The sequence below is a fragment of the Xenopus laevis genome, chromosome 5L (assembly GCF_017654675.1).
Source record: "Xenopus laevis strain J_2021 chromosome 5L, Xenopus_laevis_v10.1, whole genome shotgun sequence".
In the NCBI taxonomy this organism is placed as follows: Eukaryota; Metazoa; Chordata; class Amphibia; order Anura; family Pipidae; genus Xenopus; species Xenopus laevis.
Genome location: NC_054379.1, coordinates 157,637,659 through 157,657,634, shown reverse-complemented (window position 1 = coordinate 157,657,634; position 19,976 = coordinate 157,637,659). Strand labels below are relative to the sequence as shown.

The 19,976-nt window shown below is 42.3% G+C and overlaps 1 protein-coding gene across 3 annotated transcripts in view; it reads right to left on the bottom strand.

Moving 5' to 3' along the window:
* Positions 1–1,027: 1,027 nt before the first annotated feature.
* Positions 1,028–19,976, bottom strand: part of eva1a.L (eva-1 homolog A L homeolog) — a 207,474-nt gene continuing 188,525 nt past the window's right edge. For all 3 annotated transcript variants that reach the window (XM_018264056.2, XM_041563581.1, XM_041563582.1), the window contains 3 exons: positions 14,249–14,410; positions 11,380–11,547; positions 1,028–1,814 (listed from right to left, as the gene is read on the bottom strand). In XM_018264056.2, coding sequence (XP_018119545.1) covers positions 1,444–1,814; positions 11,380–11,547; positions 14,249–14,410 — 701 coding nt within the window. In that variant the 3' untranslated portion in view covers positions 1,028–1,443. The remainder of the gene's footprint in view (positions 1,815–11,379; positions 11,548–14,248; positions 14,411–19,976) is intronic.

Sequence of the window (19,976 nt, the reverse complement as noted above, 5' to 3'; positions counted from 1 at the left end):
GAATCGCCAGTAGGGTTGCCAGGACCGCCATCAGAAATCGCAGGGCCCCATACGACAAAATTTCCTGGGCCCCCTGGGCTGCACCCACCGCAAGCCCCACCTACAGGTCCGCCCTCCCACCCCACAGGTCAGCCCCCCACCACACAGTAAGAAACAAAAAAAATATTGGTGGCTACCACATGTTATTAAAAATAAAAAGATATTGGTGGTCAGGGCCCCCCATAAAAAAACATTTGTGGCCAGGCCCCCCCATTAAAAAATATTGGTGGCTAGGACCCCACATGAGAAAAAAAATTGGTGGCCAGGGCCCCCCCACATTATGAGAAAATTGGTAGCCAGGGCCCCTTAAACGTCCATGCCTTCCTGAAGTCAGCAGCTCTCAGAAAATGGGGGGCCAGGCTAATCAAGTAAGTGTGATGTGGCTGGGCCCCCCTTACCCCCGGGGCCCCCTACAACTCTCCCCCCTGTCCCCCCTGATGGCTGCCCTGAGGGTTGATCCCAATGTTATTAATAAGGAAAAAATATAAAAATATAGGAAGGCCGGTATTTTTTTCCAGAAAAGGTGGCAACCCTAATCGCCATGTGTGCCACCGCCCTTAAGAGTTTTTCCTTTGGCTGTAAAACAAAGCGACACACTCTTCCAAGTACCCAAAATAAATACAAAACTATATTCTGTTTATTTGTTTCACCGCTCTTCAGACGCGCTTGGTCTCTTTATTCTTCAGCGTGCAAACAATGGATTTTCCCTCTCATAAAATATATATATATATAAAAAACTGCATTGCTATCCATAGAGAAAAAGGCTGAACACAGATAATTAATAAGGCACAACACTGTGCAGTTATCTCCAAAAATAGATATTTATATATATTTGAAACAAACATGGAAAAAAAGAAATTCAACCTCTCTGAGGCTGTTACTGTCTGACACACACAGGGCTGGAGTTAGAGAGGAACGAGGCCCCTCCTCCTAATGGGAGGCGGCAGCCTCAGTCTGAGCCCATATCCCACCCACCCACCCACCCACCCAAAAAATATTGTACTTTGGTCCCCGAGGTGTCAGTTTAAATGCCGGCAGAGACTCCAAAAGTCTTAAATATTTTGTAACGTTCAATAAAGGAAGCTCCTTCTGCACCTCCATGAAAATGCCCATAAACTGTAGCAGGTTTCCTGCTTTGGGGCGTCCGATTGTCCTCGCCAGTAAAAATGGCCCCATTACATCATAGCATATCATGCTGCATCTCAGCATCAAGTCCAACAAATAATAGGCCTCCTTCAAGCAAAGCCTTGAGAAATACCTAGAGAAGCTTTTAATATTTCCTTCAGGCGGTTCCCTTAATTCGTTTTCCAGGTGAGCACAAGCTCTTCTGTTCATTGGTCCATCAAATCATTTAAGGAAACCAGGAGAATGTGAAAGTTAACCCCAGAGAAATGCATTTGCGCACTAATAGTACCGATTGAGACTTCTCGTTCCTGGGATGTCCGGCTGCCCGTTCATCCATATTTCCCGGATGATGCGTTCCCGTTCTTCAAGCCTCTGTGCCCTCTCCAACTCCTCGGCGGAGGTAAAAACGTTCATGTTTAAAGTCCTCTCAAAGCGTCGATGCCTCCTTGCTGACAAGTCTGACGCGGTGTCGGAGTCATCGTCGCTGTCGCTGGTGTCACTGTCGCTGTCCTGTCTCCTGGGAACCTTCTTCACCGCGGTCCTTTTACAGTCCGCCTGGCAGGATATCCTCATGACCAGCGCCACCAGGGTGAGAATGAGGCCGATGCACACTCCCGATACGAAATACAAAGCGGCTCTCTCTGGATTTTCTAAGGAAAACATAGATTGAGGGTTAGAGATAAAGTAGAGACGAGTGTATTTTTTTGGTTGAAAGAGACACATTTTAAAGGAGAACTAAAGCGTAACTAAAGAAGTAGATAGAAATGTTGTGAATAATGTTTTGTGCTTCTGTACCAGCCCAAGGCAGAGCCGGGCCAGACCCAACAGGCCCCCTAGGCAACCTGGCCGTGCCGGCTGAGCGTGCGCATGCACAAACTAGAATTTTTGCGAGCATGCTTGAGTTGACGCTCGCGCTTATCCATGTGCGCGCAAGCACACATTGCTGTGCGCACATGCGTAGAAGCACATATACAAAGGGAGAGAAGTGACCAGACATGGGGTAGGCGACAGAGCAGGTACGTGCCTGGCCCAGATTTGCGCCCTAGGCACATGCCTACTCTCCCTACCCCTTGGCCCGGCCCTGTTCCTAGGCAACCACAGCCCTTTAGCAGTAAAGATCTGTGTCTCCAAAGATGCCCCAGTAGCTCCCCATCTTCTTTTCTGCTGATTCACTGCACACACTCTGTGCTGCTGTCACTTACTGAGCTTAGGGACCCACTCACAATATACAGTACACATAGAATAGAAATGTCACAATATAAGGCTGATTAGTAATTAATACAGATAATTACTACATGGCAGCACAGAAACCAGTGCAATTAGCATCAGAATTTAATAATCAGCAAACCTGTAGCATCAGCTTATATTACAGGGGAAGCTCATTTTCTGCTGGATAATTAGTGACGAGCCCTAAGCTTAGCTTCTCAACAGCCAATCAGAGCCCACTGAGCATGTGAGTGTCACAGACACTTTCCAAGATGGTGACCCCCTGTGACAAGTTTGAAGTCCTGGATCATTGCTGCTATTGACAAGCTGAAACTTTAGCCTCGTGCGATAAGTTCACTATATAAAATATGGTATTTTAGCCACATTCATTTTTAGGGTTGAGTTCTCCTTTAAGACCTAATCATTAAAGTAGAGCATTATATGAATAAAGGATACTAAGCCCACTGAAACTGTAATTGTGCAGACAACTGCTTAGAAACTGACTGCATTTTCATACCAAATTAATTTTGGAGAGATCTCCATTCAAGCACTGAAAAACATGGTTTTATAGGCCAATAACTGCTTTTCCATGTGTGTTCTTTTAGCAGATGTTATCTGAATCCCATATGGGTCCCTCACAAGGGTAGAGACCCAGAACATTCAAAAGCAAAGGCTTTTCATTGAAAAGATTATGTACAATTCTGATGAAGACTCTTTTCACTCATCCATTGATTGATGATTTGCTAATTTTGCCCATTAATATAGCAAATGTTTTATTTGCTTGGTTGGTAGAGAGGAAGATTTTACTTATTTTTATTCTGTATTCATTTATTATTTTTTCCTGATTTATTTTTGTTTAAGTTGGCATTTGTTGCCTTATTTTCATTGGATTGAAATTAAATGTAATAATAATTCTTTTCTTTTATTATGTAAACTGATGGGCTTTATTGTAAGTCAATATTTTGTTAATTTTGGTCTTACTGTTTAATTTTTAATTTAAATACCAATAAACACAATTGGAAAAGAAAGCAAAGGCTTTTCCAGCTCAACTACAACGCTCAACACTTGTTTCTTCTAAATAAAGGGAAAGACAGGCACAAGTGGTTCTTAACCAGGGAATATGGTCTCTACCACTGACTTGAACTCATTCGCGGAGTCCCTGTTCCCCAACTTCACTAAGGTTGTTGTTTACCCTAGAGCTCAACTAGGCTTGGCACATTTTAGATTCAGAAAAGGTATTTTTGCCTGTTAATTGGATTAATTGGTCTAACGTGAGGACAAGGACAAGCCTTCTGCCTCTACCGGCTAAATGGGAGGAGCAGCCTTGCCCTATGGAAAGGTTCCGTTACATATTTGTAATAAGAGTTATTGATATGGGACTCCCATTACTACTGAAGAGGTTTTCCAACATGGTTGACTGCCAGCAGGTAAGCACCTTAATTCCACCTTAAAATATAGTTCCAGGAAAGGATTTCGGCAAGGTTGAATGCAGTTCTTTCAATAGAATGTACTATGGGTTTTTTATTCTTTTGTACCAAATAAACTCCTTCCCATAAAGAATTCCTGCGCATCAGAACTGTCACCAGCCCTAGAGGCGATATCTCCGGGGCGGAATTCTCACATGGGTGTATCAGTCAGTCAAAGCTATGAAGGAATTCATCTGTGCTAAATGCCTGTCTGGGGGCTCCCCCAAGGAATTCTGAGGGATCATAATATCACATCAAAACCACTGGAATGTGTAAAATGAGAAATAGTTGTGACAGTTACCTGTCAAAATGTAAAATGGTTAATTGCTATTGGATGGAACAGGATTAAGTAGCATAAATACAGTATATAACCGGGGTTTTTTTTTATTTTGGGACCGAAATACTAGGAATGATCATTGTTTTGTTTTTAGATAAATTCCAGTGGAATATTTATGCTTTTATTTATAAATTATAGTCCAAACCCAATTCACCTTTTTGCAGTTCAAAGCTTGATTCGAACACACACCAATGATTATGCTGATGTGTGATATCAGAATGATATTTAAAGGGATAACATCAACCCCTAATTTTGCTCTTTTTTAAAGCTTCCTTTTTCATTTTTGATTTTAAAACTGTCATAGGCCATGGAGTTAACTCCTTCAATTATGCAAGGGTTATTCTATAATTCACTGGTTAATCCTGTTATGGGCTCAGAATTGGGTAGAGTCCAGTTTGGCAGACCTGTGCTCAACCCGGACCCACTAACTCAAAACTTGATCTGGACCCGCTGGCCTGCTATCAAGGGCCCTGTCCCCGTTACCCAAACCTACCCAAAGCTTTAATCTGACCCGGGACCCGCACAAACCGCAAGTGACGTCACCAGTAGATAGAAGTGATGTCATGGATACACCAGTTTTAACTTTGGGAGGTGGGGGCAATGCGAGCCTGCAATCAGCCTGGGCCACATACATATTCAGGGAATCGTGGTCTTTTTGCCCAAACCCTGACCACTTTGAGGGTATTCAGTGGGTACCCTAATTAATGCAGGACTCTAGAATATGCCTATGCCTGTAATTGAATTCCTGCTGGTTTCTCTGGTTATTGACCCTTGTCTATCCTCCATTCTGATTCTTGTCTCCTGCCTTGGCTGCTGTCTTGACTTTTCTCATCCCTATCTGTACCTTGCTGTTACCCCAAGTCTGGTCTCTTGAGATGAGTGGGTTCTCTGTTAATGCGGCTGCAAAAAATTCCGGGGCCCCAAAAGGGTGTTGGCAAAGACTGGTGTTGCTTCACAGAAGGGTATGAGTTCTACTACTAATTAAATCCATACAGCCATAAAGCATGGAAGAACTGCTGCTTAGTTAAAGGAAGATTTGTCCTTAAAGGGGTTGCTTACCTTTGAGTTAACTTTTAGTATGATGTAGAGAGTAATATTCTGAGGAAATTTGCAATTGGTTTTAATTTTTTATTATTTTTGGTTTTTGAGTTATTTAGCTTTTTATTCAGCAGCTCTCCAATTTCAGCAATCGGGTTGCTAGGGTCCAAATTCCCCTAGCAACCATGCACTGATTTGAATAAGAGACTGGAATATAAATAGGAGAGGCCTGAATATAAAGAGGAGTAATAAAAAGTAGCAATAACAATACATTTGTAGCCTTGCAGAGCATTTGTTTTAGATGGGTCAGTGACCCCCATTTGACAGCTGGAAAGAGTCAGAAGAAGGAGGCATATAATGCAAAAACTATAAAAAAAAATACATAATGAAGACCAATTGAAAAGTTGCTTAGAATTGGCCATTCTATAACATACTAAAAGTTAACTTAAAGGTGAACAGCCCCTTTATGCAAGCATGTGCACAAAGTGATTTGTACGGACAAGTGAGTGGCCAAACAGCACCCCTTATACATGTGCCTCTACTGTACAGAAAAGATTCAGTCTCTGTTATTGGACCAACCGATTGTATCCCATTAATTGCCTCTAAGCCAAAAAGTGAAACTGTAGCTTTTCATAACATCCATTTTTCTTACTGAGAGGAACCACGTTGGCTTGAAGCCCAGACCACCGAAAAAGAACTCCGGGGTGATGGAGGGTTGATTTATCATTTTCAATTCCTTCTCCTCCTCTGCACCAGGGACCGGCCTCTTTACTGCGGTTTAGTCATTTGGCAAATATCAACGTAATTACGGACTTCACAATAAAGACAGGGTCAGACTATTCATCAGCGTATCTCAAAGTAAATGGGAAGTTTGCAATTTCTCCATCAATTCTGTCTTGGTGTAAATTATTCTGCACAGTGAGCCTTATTTGTCTGTATATAATAGGGATGCTCTGAATCCAGAATTCGGTTCGGGATTTGGGCAGGATTAGGACAAATCCTTCTGCCTGGGCGAACTGAATCCTAATCTGCATATACAAATTAGGGGCGGGGAGGGAAATTGCGTGACTTTTTGTCAAAAAACAAGGAAGCCATAAAGGGACCCATGATTAGCGATGGGCGAATCTGACTCATTTCGCATTGCGAAAAATTCAAGAAAATTTGCCGAAATGGTCTATGGGCAACAAACTTTTTTTTGACGAGTGACAAATTTCTTCACCCATTAGAGTCTATGGGCGTCATTTTCACGATGTAACTTGGCGAAAAATTTCACTCATCACTACCCATGATCTAAATCCCAGCTGTTTGCTGCCATGATTGTCTTAAACTTGTATGATATGAATTGTTCCAGAGAGAAAGTTGCCCTTGTCTCTCATTATTGGGGTCTCACTATTGGGGAGCAGAATAATTCTCATCCGTCATATATCTGTCCTTGTCTCTTGCTGTTGTTCCATGATCAATACATGGCAGCTAAATTAGTTCCTTCATTAAGCTGCTCGTTGTTTATGCCTCAAGATGTGTTTTCTTTTTCCGCAGAAGCAGAAAATGACGTTCAATTTACTGGAACTTGCTGGGGATTTATAACGTTATATGTAAGTAAGTACAGATGTGCTTCATTTGTCACAACAATCAGCAGTTAAACATGGCTTAGACTCCAGCTGGCACATGCCACATCCAATACACTTTATTCTTATTCCATTATAATTGAAAGAATCCTTAACGATTTATATAGTGAATAAAGTACCCCCTCTTGTAAAATATAAGGATATTATAAGTTATTGAGGAGTTTCATGACCATATAAAAACACGAGGCCGTGTAAAGTATTTTGCAACTGGGGGTACTTTATTTATTATAATACACAAGTTTCAGTGAGTCATGTGACAGAAATGACATCAGAACTCACCGTTTATAACTGATGACATCAGAACTCACCGTTTATAAGAATATAATTTACAGGATATTCATGGCTTTTGTGTATTATATAAACATTATGTATGTTTGCAAGTGGCGTTATCTACATGACATTCTACTATACCAGGAGACCACACTCTCTTTTGTTATTGTTTCAAGGTGGTGGTTTACATGGGGCAGGCTCCTATGGGGTAGACTAGAATAGTGGCAAGAAGCCACTTTGGGTGGTGACAGTGTCTTACTGGCCCACAGGGATACCAGGAAAACTCCCGGTGGGCCCAAGCGTCAGTGGGCCTCTTGCTTCTAGCCATTTGGCCTATTTCATGGTCATTTCCTATTTCTTATGGGAACAAAGAGGCTTAATAATGGAAGAATATAGTATAGTATGTAGAGAAAAGAGACCAGGTGAATAAAGAGGTTGAGTGAGGAGAGGAGGTATAGTAGTTTGGAAAGTGGGCCCTCAACCTAAGGTTTTTCTAGTGGGCCCCTGGCATCCCAGTCCGACACTGAGTTGTGGCGACAAATCTACTGCGGGCGACTAATCTCCCCGGAATGCCTTCCCGGCGGCAAGAATACGAATTTCCGGCAGGATGGCATACAAATCACTTCAGATTTCCGAAGTGAGTGAGCTGTCCACAGTAGAGAAGATTTGTCACTGGGCAACTAATCTCCCTGTCTTCCACCACCCTAAGGGTGAGATTTGTGGAATATTGATCTCCTGAAAGCAGGGCCAGAAGGCCAATTAGGATGAGATTTTGGGTGAAACCCTATTGGCTGTTCTGGAGAATTCTTGGAACTGTGGCTAAAAGGCCGATACATCAATATTTCCATATATCTGTAAACTTGTTATGCACTAAGGGAGCTCTGACCAAAGGATGGGCCTTCAAGTGGGCAGTAAACTGAAAAACGTCATCAACCACTACTTTAGGTCACCAGTGTGTTATATTAAAGTAATTGGGAATAGATCTGAGTGGCAAATGGTTTCCAAAAGTATTGGTTATAAAATTGCTGCAAGCCACCCCAGAAGACTGCAAAGTGCCCTTGAGTAGATCCTGAGAACATGCCAACAAAGGTAAAGCATCTGGTAGTATAGTCGTGATCACTGCAACAAGTATTGCTCATCAGTGTTGGGACAATGTTATTATAAATTACTGCACAAGATCTTCTAGTCATCAATGTATAAGCTTAAAATAAAGCTGTACAAAAGCTGTAAAAGTGTATTGATGCTATTTTGATTGCCAGATATATTCATATTTACTGACGACTGGAAGGGACAAATGCTATGGTAAATATGGTCAGGTTTCCTGATCAAACTCCTCTTTTATGAATTGACTCTTGTACAACAGCTGAAGTCTGTAGGCATTGTGAGCATTGTTTGTAATGTACATTCATTCTACCAGCCCAACAAACCACAGAAAACCTGTTGTGTTAACCAAAGGAATGTAGGAATATTTATGGGCAAGAGTCAGCTGTTTATGCCTCCTTACATATATATCCCTAAAAAAAACAAGTAGCAGGTGCTGCATCTAAAAGAGCAGATCTTTAATGGTTAAGGCAGCCCACCAGAGCTGTAATGGGGGAGGCTTTCTTGGTCCCCACTTATAATGGAGCTCCAAACAACAGCATTCAGGAAAAGTGTGGGAGGCTCAATAATGCACCATAAATGACCTATAGCACCTATAGTAATAATATCCTCTAGGGCTGTGACTGTAGGATAGCAGGTATAGTAGGGAGAGATGGTGCCTATAGTAACAGTGTATAATAGTCTCTGGGAAGGGAGTGTGACTATGGGATAGCAGGTATAGTAAGGAGAGATGGTGCCTATAGTAACAGTGGATAATAGTCTCTGGGAAGGGAGTGTGACTGTGGGATAGCAGGTATAGTAGGGAGAGATGGTGCCTATAGTAACAGTGGGATAATAGTCTCTGGGAAGGGAGTGTGACTGTGGGATAGCAGGTATAGTAGGGAGAGATGGTGCCTATAGTAACAGTGTATAATAGTCTCTGGGAAGGGAGTGTGACTATGGGATAGCAGGTATAGTAAGGAGAGATGGTGCCTATAGTAACAGTGGATAATAGTCTCTGGGAAGGGAGTGTGACTGTGGGATAGCAGGTATAGTAGGGAGAGATGGTGCCTATAGTAACAGTGGGATAATAGTCTCTGGGAAGGGAGTGTGACTGTGGGATAGCAGGTATAGTAGGGAGAGATGGTGCCTATAGTAACAGTGGGATAATAGTCTCTGGGAAGTGAATGTGACTGTGGGATAGCAGGTATAGTAGGGAGAGATTGTGTCTATAGTAACAGTGGGATAATAGTCTCTGGGAAGGGAGTGTGACTGTGGGATAGCCGGTATAGTAGGGAGAGATGGTGCCTATAGTAACAGTGGGATAATAGTCTCTGGGAAGGGAGTGTGACTGTGGGATAGCAGGTATAGTAGGGAGAGATGGTGCCTATAGTAACCGTGGATAATAGTCTCTGGGAAGGGAGTGTGACTGTGGGATAGCAGGTATAGTAGGGAGAGATGGTGCCTATAGTAACAGTGGGATAAGAGTCTCTGGGAAGGGAGTGTGACTGTGGGATAGCAGGTAATAGTAGGGAGAGATGGTGTCTATAGTAACAGTGGATAATAGTCTCTGGGAAGGGAGCTGTGACTGTGGGATAGCAGGTATAGTAGGGAGAGATGGTGTCTATAGTAACAGTGGGATAATAGTCTCTGGGAAGGGAGTGTGACTGTGGGATAGCAGGTATAGTAGGGAGAGATGGTGCCTATAGTAACAGTGGGATAATAGTCTCTGGGAAGGGAGTGTGACTGTGGGATAGCAGGTATCTATTGTCAGTAAAAACACATGTATTTACCAGAAAGATGAAAAATACAATATACCCAGATATATACTATAATGTTTACTTAACTCCTAGTTATATATGGGAATAGTCTGCAGAATGGGAAATGGGCCAGAGGACATTACTCATGGGCAACTACGGCCATTAAAAACAACCTACCAAAATAGAATCTCTCTTCGTGTGGAAGAAGTTAATGTCCTTCCGATAACACACGTAAGCTTACAACTTCTGACATATGACAGCTGAGGACAAGTTAATGTTCATTGGGGCAGTGAACCCACTCTTGCTTTGAATAGTGAGCAGCAGATTGTATAAATTATATTTATTTATAAACATGGCTCCATGGTTCAGACAGGACCACTCAATAAACTGAGCAACCTCCTGTGGAGTCTGACATCTTTTAAACCCTGTGTAGATACGGGAGAAACCTGACCTCAGTGACACAAACCCCCAATTTTAACCCAGAAAGACTTCCAACTAGGTCCGTTTTTGACACATATTAAAAAAGTTATAGGTGCCCTTTGACCCTTTAAGTGTTGAAGCATCTCTCAGAGTTTGGGAGATGATTGGAGCTTGTCAACAGATAGAGGTCCATTGCTCTGTATCACTATACAGGGTAAACATAGGGTGACTGACATGGTCCCCACAGAGTATAAATTATATCAGATATGAAAAGGGTGTAGTAGGCAGAGTAAGGCAAGATGAAAAGAGTTGGTCAAGATGGCTCCACCTAAGGTCCTTCAGTTATTGCTGAAGTACAACTCTTAGCACTCACTGATAGCTTAGGTAGGTCCCATGTTTTTTCTAGAAAAATACCTCAATGTAGGGGGAGTCCACACAGGTCAATGTAGGTTCCGGGATTTCACCCCAGCTCCCAGGGCACTCTCAAAAATTGATAAGTAAAGCCCGTGAACCACTGATTATAAAAGTCAAAAATGTTTTAAGTTAACTTGATAAAAATTGGTACATACTGCCCCTCAAATGATCCACCTTACCCGTTTCATACCCTCCGGTACTTAGTCATAGGCTTCAGTATTATTAACTTAATAAAACATTTTTGACCTTTATAGTCAGTGGTTCACGGGCTTAACTTTTTTTCCCCAGTGGTTTTTCCCCTTGGGGCCTCAAGATTACTAACGTTTCCACCAACATTTTCTATGTATTAAATTGCTAAAACATGAATGTTTTTCTTGAATCCATTCCATAATCAGATGGAGATAGTAGGTCAAGTTGGGAGAAAGTAGAACAAGATAGAGACAATAGGACAAGCTGGCAACAGTACGGCAAAATGATAGGAAATGATAGAGGGAAGATGGGGACAATAGGAAATGTAGGCAAGTGTAGTACAAGATAGAGGAAATAGGGCAAGAAGAAGACTTTTTTTGCCAAGGTGCTACTTTTATCTGCTCACATACCTGTGATAAAGGAATATGCTGCCATCATGTTGCTGAGCACTGCCATCTCCCTGTTCATCTGACCCACGGGTGCCATAGTGCGGTTGGTAACAGGCTGATAAGCCTCATCCATAGAAGGGTTGTTACTTGCTGGATAAAAGGCAGCGGCTCTTCCCTTCTTCTTCTCTGCTATAACATAAAATAAAAAACAACTCAGGAGCATGAACTGGATCCTAGCCGGTGGTCTCTTCCCTTATGACGACTTGAATATACCAGGACAGTAGAAGCCATGCAACAGGTGTACGATATAGTCATAAAGAGAACCGCAGTCCTTGTTCAGACTCAGTTAGACTCAGGCACTCCATATTGATGAGTGGAGCCTCTCATTCTACTGCATGCTAAATATTCTATCCTCCATTTCTACCTTTAAGAGAACAACACGATCTAAGGTGGTACCCAGACTGCCAACCTGCATAGTCACTTTTTAGAGGGTCTTTAGTAGGCTGTTTGGGTCTCAGTAAATTTAAAATGCCAGGGCATATTTTAAACAATATGGAGAATGGGTTCCCTGCTCATATTTTTATATCAGACAAGGGGAAATATATGGGAGAGGAATCCTACATATACATAATATCTTTGGCCTGGCTTTTCGCCCTTGCCCATTTAGGAAATCCACTCCGATCAGATGACGGGTAACTTGCTGGTAGTAAAGGGGTTAATAATGACCAACGTATCAATCGACTTCGTCACCCGTCTCTGGTTTATTTCAGGGGGCTAATTATGTCGGAGCAGCTCTGTTTATCACTTCCTCTCTTGCAACGCTCTTATTAAATTTACCCGGAGAAGCATTTCCTCTTTGGAGTGGGCGAGTAAGTGGGAGCTAATTGAATTTTATATGGGCAAGAAAAGAAATCTGAGAAGCAGTTGCATTAAAAACAAAGTAGACCCTAATTTGAGCAGTGTCCTACCTCCGACTGAGCAATTTGGGAAACTCTGGAGGCAGAGAATGAAGAAGGTGGAGGCCCATATAATGCAAAACTACATAAATCAGGTGGGTTCAAACCACAACCTGTTATCAAACTCCAACTCCCACCCATCACTAGCCTAGGATACTTGAAGTTGCAGTTCAGCAACAGCAAATTGCCTGCAGTTTGGACTCTATAAGGTAAACAAAAATGTACTTAAAGCTTGAGGCATGTGTCCTTTGCCCTTCTCTGAAACCAGCCCTGCCAAGTTCCCAGTGGTAAGTCAATAGGACAGATAGGTAGGTGTAACTTAATATGCATGGAGCTATTGTCTGTAATAATCTGTACTTGAGGATAAGAGTTCAAAAGAGATTAAAACAGAATGTATCTGAGGCTTTACTTGACCTTTAAATGTAGCTGTAGCTTAAAGTATAAGTCATTCCTATGGGAAAGAATATTTTTTACTCTGGCTTTTTGCTGGGCTACACCAGCCTCTAGTCTACCCAATCCAAATAGTAGAACATTTGCAGGACTAGACTTACCTCTAGCCAATCAGAGAATTAGAACATTCACAGGGCTGTAACCAACCTCTAGCCAATCATAGTATTACAATATTTAAAAGACTGGGACCAACCTCTACCAAATCAGAGAATTAGAACACTTTCAAGGCTGGAACCAACCTCAAGCCAATCAGAGTATATTAACATTCAAAAGGATGGAACCAACCACTAGTTAATCAGAGAATTAGAACATACACAAGGCTGGAAACAACCTCTAGCCAATCAGAGTATTAAAACATTCACAAGGCTGAAACCAACCTCAAGCCAATCAGAGTATATTAACATTCAAAAGGATGGAACCAACCACTAGTTAATCAGAGAATTAGAACATACACAAGGCTGGAAACAACCTCTAGCCAATCAGAGTATTAAAACATTCACAAGGCTGGAACCAACCCCTAGCCAATCAGAATATTAGAACATTCACAAGGCTGACCATTGATCATTGATCCCAACCAGTGTCTTGTGAACTAGTGATGTGTGGCCCCTTAATTTATAGACTAGTGCCCACCCTGGCCCGTGACATCACTGCAAGGTGGGTGGGGTCTACAAATTGAGGGGGAATGATGCGCCGGGCCAGGTGTAGGTTGGAAAGGGGCAGGTTAGGGTTGTGTACGCACACCCACACATAAATATCGTGAATAACATGTTGCTTACCAACCCCTTGAAGTTGCTCCCAGTGGCCACAAAGCTGGTGCTTAGTTTTGAATTCCAGGCTTGGAGACAAGTTTTAGTTGCATAAAAACGAGATGTTCTGCCTAACAGAGTCTCCTGTAGCTGCCAGTCCACATAGGAGCTACCAAATAGCCAATAACAGCCCTTATTTTGCACCATCCAGGAACATTTCATGCTTGTGTTGCTCCCCAACTCTTTTTACATCTGAATGTTGCTCATAAAAAAGGGTTTGGGACCCTTGCTTTAGACAATGCAACAAATAATAATGCAAAATAATGCAACATTCACAGGGCTAAACCAATCTCAAAGTATTAGAACATTAACCAGGCTAGACTAACCTCTAGCCAATCAGAATATTCTTAGGGCATGAGATCCCTTGGTCCTAAAATACAATGATGCTGGAATTCCAAGAGGGAAAAACATGGCATATTGTGACAGATTTTTCTCAACATAGTGTTTTTTTTTGCACTTGCACCCTGCGCAGCATTAGGTAAATAACCCATTTTGCATCTCGAAATATAGTGAAAACTGCTTTGACATTAGAGACATTGTGGGGTTTGTAGGACCCCAGTTGACCCAATGTAGATATCTGGTAACCAGAAGATTGATGCCAATCTAGAAAACACACCAAATTATCATGACGTCACTATGCACCAGGGCACCCTGTAGACCATCTCCATGACATCATACCTGGCAGTTGCTGCTCTGTTATAAAAGCTGGATCGGCGACGAAGGCCCCATCCCCTATAACATTCCGATCGTATGTGCCCCGCTGCCGTGGGAAGTGTGTTTGTAGGATTCCTTGGTAATTTGTTGACTTTGGCTCGGTTTCATAGAGCAATTTCTTCGGCACTGAGAAAAAAAAAAAGAAGGGAAATCAATTAAGAGACGAAAGATTTCTACTTCGCTAGGCATTAAGCTTACAAACCATTAATTCCTAAAGTTGTTTTTTTTAAAATTAGATTAAGTAACATTTATCAGCGACTGTGAATTCCTCGAATTTCCTAATAGAGTCAGAAAATCCATTAACTATGTAGATGTGCAGGGGAAATAGAGGAAAGTCCTACATTGGCTGAATTTAACAGTGATATTTGATATATATATATATATATATATATATATATATATATATATATATATACACACATATAGTAAGCTAAGCTGGATACAAACAACCTTCCTAGAGCTCTAATAGTTGAGAAAAGCAAACAAAATGACAATTTTAAGAGTATATATACCATATAAGTATATTTATATGTCATATACATAGACCCTGGACAGAAGGGCAAGAACACTTACTAAGGGACACATCGTGCTGCACTCTGCACCTCTTAGTCGAGAAAAAATCTGGTGCGAGGCGCTGAGTAAAGCATCAGTGGGTGCTAGGTAGCCATGTTCTTCCCATCAGGCCTAAGTCACAGTCCGTTGAAACCTGCACCGGTCAGTGATGCCTAAATTGCACTTCTGAATGATTATCATCATGCAGAGTCAGACTGGGGGTCTGGGTCCACTGGGGCTGCTGCTTCAGGGCCCCTGCCCCCCCCAACAGGACCCCTTCAGTCCCCCCTCCCCAGGCTCAAATCCTGCTCTGCCCCTCAGCATCCCCTCCATAACCCCCACCAGCGCATGCCTGTGCACGTCAGGCGGAGCAGTTCTGAGCTTGCGTGGAACACGGGGGCTGGGGTCCACCGGGTTTTTTCCCGGTGTCCCGCCTGCCCACTCCGACCCTGTTATCATGCCTCCCCCTGCTGCCCTCATGAAAACTGTGTTGCAAAATAAAGGGTTATTAAATTCTAAAAAGTGCATTGTGCACCTTTTAAGTCAAGACAGTTCACATGACTCCCAGTAGATCACAGAATGTCCACCAAAAAGTCTTTATTTGGCTCCTATACACAAGGACAACCATTGGGTGTCCCTAAAATGAGGTCGCACCTCTAGCTAGTTTGCCTTAGAATCCATTATGTGAACAGACGCACATATCAACAGAGCAATCTACCTGATCAGTGATCTTTGACCATCTGTGTGTGGACAAATTAAACAATATCTGAGCATTAAAGAACCTTAATGCTCATGCCCATGTGTGTCCAGCTTCACAAGACTGAAATGATCAGCAGATGGAGAATGAATCAGCGTTAGTTCTCAATGATTATCAAGCCCATTTGGCACCAGTTATACTTTTCCAAGAAAAGGAAATGTTTAGGGAAATGTGACAACCTCTGGAAAGAACTCATTACGTTTTTTTTTTACAATCAAACATATCAGAACCTCCTGATAAATGGAGACATGGTAGTAGCCCCCAAGTTGACTCCAGTTGATGGCATTTATGTGCATATAATAGTAGTACATAGACAGCATCAAGGGCAACTTGAAAGTGTGCCAATCATGGGGAGTTTACAGACTCTCACATCTGCCAGCTATAACAACAGAGCTCTCCGTGCCTGCGGTTTGAGTTCTTTCTTCTCTAGATTTAAGTCCCACCAAGATTAAGGGCACACACCAGACAATGCTCTCATTGTGCACATTCAAAGTCAACTTGTATTTTTTGGTCATTTCAAGATCATTCCTAGAACTTAGTTGTGGCTCTGATTTCCTGAGAAATTCTCTTAAAAATACTGCGGGCGAGGAAGTGGGATGAAAGCTGGAAAATAATATTTGCCTGGAAGGCGTTCATTTTCATAACAACGAAGACCTTCGTGACCCAATTGTTGCCAATAACGACTTATACTTTAAAGCAATAGAGCTTATTCTTATGAGTGCAATATTTTTGGAATGTGGGGTACAAAAGAGAAGGCATGGAGAAGCGTAAAAGGGTAAGTATACAAAACATATACCAATAACATCCCTGTGATTGTGCCAGAGACAAGAGAAGATCCACTGAGACAAGAACACAGGCTGCTTAATCAGTGATGGATTTTGGGCATCGGTGATTGGCTGGATTTATACTTGGTTGGTTGCCTTTTAAGAAGACATGGTATTTAAATCCATACTGATGTATTTATGCAAAACTGCCAAATGGACAACCTCTTCCTTCCAAAATGGACTTCCTCTTCCTTCCTATAGACTCACTCAGAGAGGGCTACTAAAAGGCAACCTCTTGGAAAAGTTTATCACTCTTATGAACTACTCAGTTGGTCACACGTGTCTCTGAGAGTCTCCAAGAGAATCAAGGCTTATGAGTTGATGGAGTAGGACCACCTTGAACATCTAGTGATGCTTTCATTTTGAAGGCACAGGTTTCATACACAGGATATTGTTTTCCTGTGTTCCAGAGACAGTTAATACACTGGCCCATTATTTTCACCCACATATTGACTATGAACCTGCAAGTAACCCCTAAGATAGTACAGATGAACCAAAATGTCCCTTATAGCCCATAGGTGCCACAATTTCCCCAGGATACTTAATAACTCCACAAAAGAGTTCACCTAGGAGGGATTAAAATATAGGTAAAACTGTTATGGACACATTTAGTGAGTTACTATTATATTGGTTGTAACAACTGCCCTAAACATTTTGACTAGGGGTGCACTGAATCCACTATTTTAGGACTCTGCCGAATCCCAAACTCTTTTTGATTCAGCTGAATAGCGAACTGAATTCGAACCCTAATTTGCATTTGTAAATTCGGAGAAAGAAAAAGGGCCGTGCATGCATTTTTGACTTCCTTGTTTGTGTGATGAAAAGTCATGTGATTCTTTTGGATTTGGTTTGGCCAGGAACATGGATTCGACCAAATCTGAATCCTGCTGAAAAAGGCTGAATCTTGGTTGAATCCCAAACCAAATTTTGAAATTTGACTATATTAGCCTGATTTGCCAGTTACCCCCTCCATTGTTGGACTGGGGGTCGGGGGCCCAACAGGGTTTCCATCTCAGGGCCCCCTCCTCCACATGCTCCATACACCATCTCCCCTCCCCAGCTTCCCCTGCACATACATGTATTTTTTATTTTTATGGTGTGATTGGTCGTGGAAGACCCATCAGGTTTCTTCCTGGTGTCCTGCCGACCCAGTTGTAATCAACCACCTAGTATGCTACAATAAAGCCGTTTTGATATTATTACTAGTGATGGGCAAATTTATTCGCCAGGCGTGAATTTGCAACGAATTTGCGGGATTCGCCACCGGCGAATAAATTCGCAAAACGGCAGTCAAAAACGGGCATCTGCGTCAAAAAACGGGCGTCTGCATCAAAAAAAAATTTCGCCACAAATTCGCCCATCACTAATTATTCTGCTTCCCGGTGATACGTTGGCCAGCGCTGATAGCGGGTAAAGTATTACTTTTCAATTAAAGCCCTTGGTGGAAGTTGCTGAAATTCCACAATAGCTGCGGCGGATGAGGTGAGGCAGATGGTTTGAGCTGGGCTCTGCCATATTTGTATCCCTATTTGCCAGTTTGGACCAAGTTTGACCCTGACCCACCCAGAATTTACGGTACAAACAAACCCTATTAGCAGGGAACCCCTTTTTCTATAACTGTACTACTGCTTCCTGGTCACTCTCTTTAGCTGTAAGTTATCAAAAAAATCACAATAATAGCCCCATTGAGGCATTGCATTCAGTATCTCAGTTCCTACAATCCCAACATTCTCCAATAGCCGTTGGATTTGACCAAAATGTCCAGAACCACTTTCTACAGATCAGTACAGTTTTTTGTTAGAATTGGGTTTCCAACAAAAGTGCTATAACCCCAGTTTAAAGGCTGCGTCAACTCCTGTTCTGGCACCAAGAGATTAAATGGATTGTCATACAGAGAACCATGTTATGCACCTCTCAGTGCAGATCCCAAATCTCTGTACTGTCTGTGATTAAGATTGTTCTTACCTCCCACTGAAGACCACCAGCGATGCCATTAGTACGACACAAAAATCCACCCCAAAGATTCCAGCCAAGGAGTGTGAGCAGGCTGCTGCAGAGCACGGAAGGTTTCCAGTAACCTTATACCCCCAGCCAGTTCCATTCCCTGGGACACAAGCGACTGTTCCTCTACATTTGGAACTGAAAGGGACTGGCACTTGGCAAAGCAAATTCTGTTTATTTCTAATTGTAAACTTGGACGCAGAGATTTCAGAAAAAGCAGCCGTACATGTGTTGTTCATAAGCCGTGCCGGGGTGAGAGCTTGTTTATCAGAACTGGCATGTGCCCATATTATAGCGGGCCAGTTATTTTATAAGCCATCTAATGAACGGCTGGAAATGCTAACGAGGTTTCCTGCTTATTAGGTTTCAAGCACGTTCTAGAGGAAGGCTGAGGGCAAGAATACAATTTCTATTATTCTAAATCCTTTCATATACAGAAAAAGCTGGTCTGCAGCCCGGTGTGGGTCTGGATCAAACTACTCGGGGGGCTGCAAGTTGAAGACAACACGTTATTGTTAACTAAAATGGAAATAAACAGGAGGTCAAGTTTCAGTTTTGTTGTTACTGATCCTTAAAGGATTTCAGCAGCCTGGGACCTGCCTGTTTTTCTTTCTGTCCCTTCCTGTAAATGAACCAAGGGAAAAGGAAATGTCCAGTTAGCACTTTAAATGTAAACAGAACCCAAAGTAAAAATGCTTAGACCAGCAGTACAGACGTCCAACGGCACAGACAGGCCCAGGAGTTAATGCTGGGCACAACAGCGCTGCCTAATATTACAGGTTTTTTGTATGTTTCAGCTAGGGACACACTGGGGCTCATTTACCAACACTGGGCAAATTTGGCCATAAGCAGTTCCCTATAGCAACCAATCACCAATAAGCCAGCTGCTAATGAGGGGCGAATTTATTCGCCAGGCACGAATTTGCGGCAAATTCCAGCGTTTCGCCGAAACTTGCGCGAAAATCTGTCAGCGTCCAAAAAAAAACAGACACCGGCGTCCATTTTTTTTCGCCGGTGTCCAAAACGAGAATTTCACGGGAAATTCGCTAATTTTTCAGCAAGCAAAACGGGACAAATTCGCCCATCACTACCAGCTGCAAGTAGAACAATGAATGCAGCAATCTGATTGGTTGCCATGGGTAAATTTGACCAGAGTTGATAAATGACCCCCTCTGGATCGGATTTGGTCAAATCTCAGCTCTTTTATCAGGACCCAAATTTGTCTGAATCTGGGGAGGTCCATTTAATAGAGATTAAATTTAAGTGGTACAGGTATGGGATCCATTATCCGGAAACCCATTATCCAGAAAGCTGCAAATTACGGAAAGGCCACCTCCCATAGACCCATTATCCAGAAAGCTGCGAATTACGGAAAGGCCATCTCCCATAGACTCCATTTTATGAAAATAATCCAATTCTTTCAAATTATTTCCTTTGTCTCTGGAATAATTAAAATGGTCCCTTGTACTTGATCCAAACTAAGATATAATTAATCCTTATTGACTGCAAAACAATCCTACTGGGTTTCATTCATGTTTAACTCTTATTTTGGTAGAAT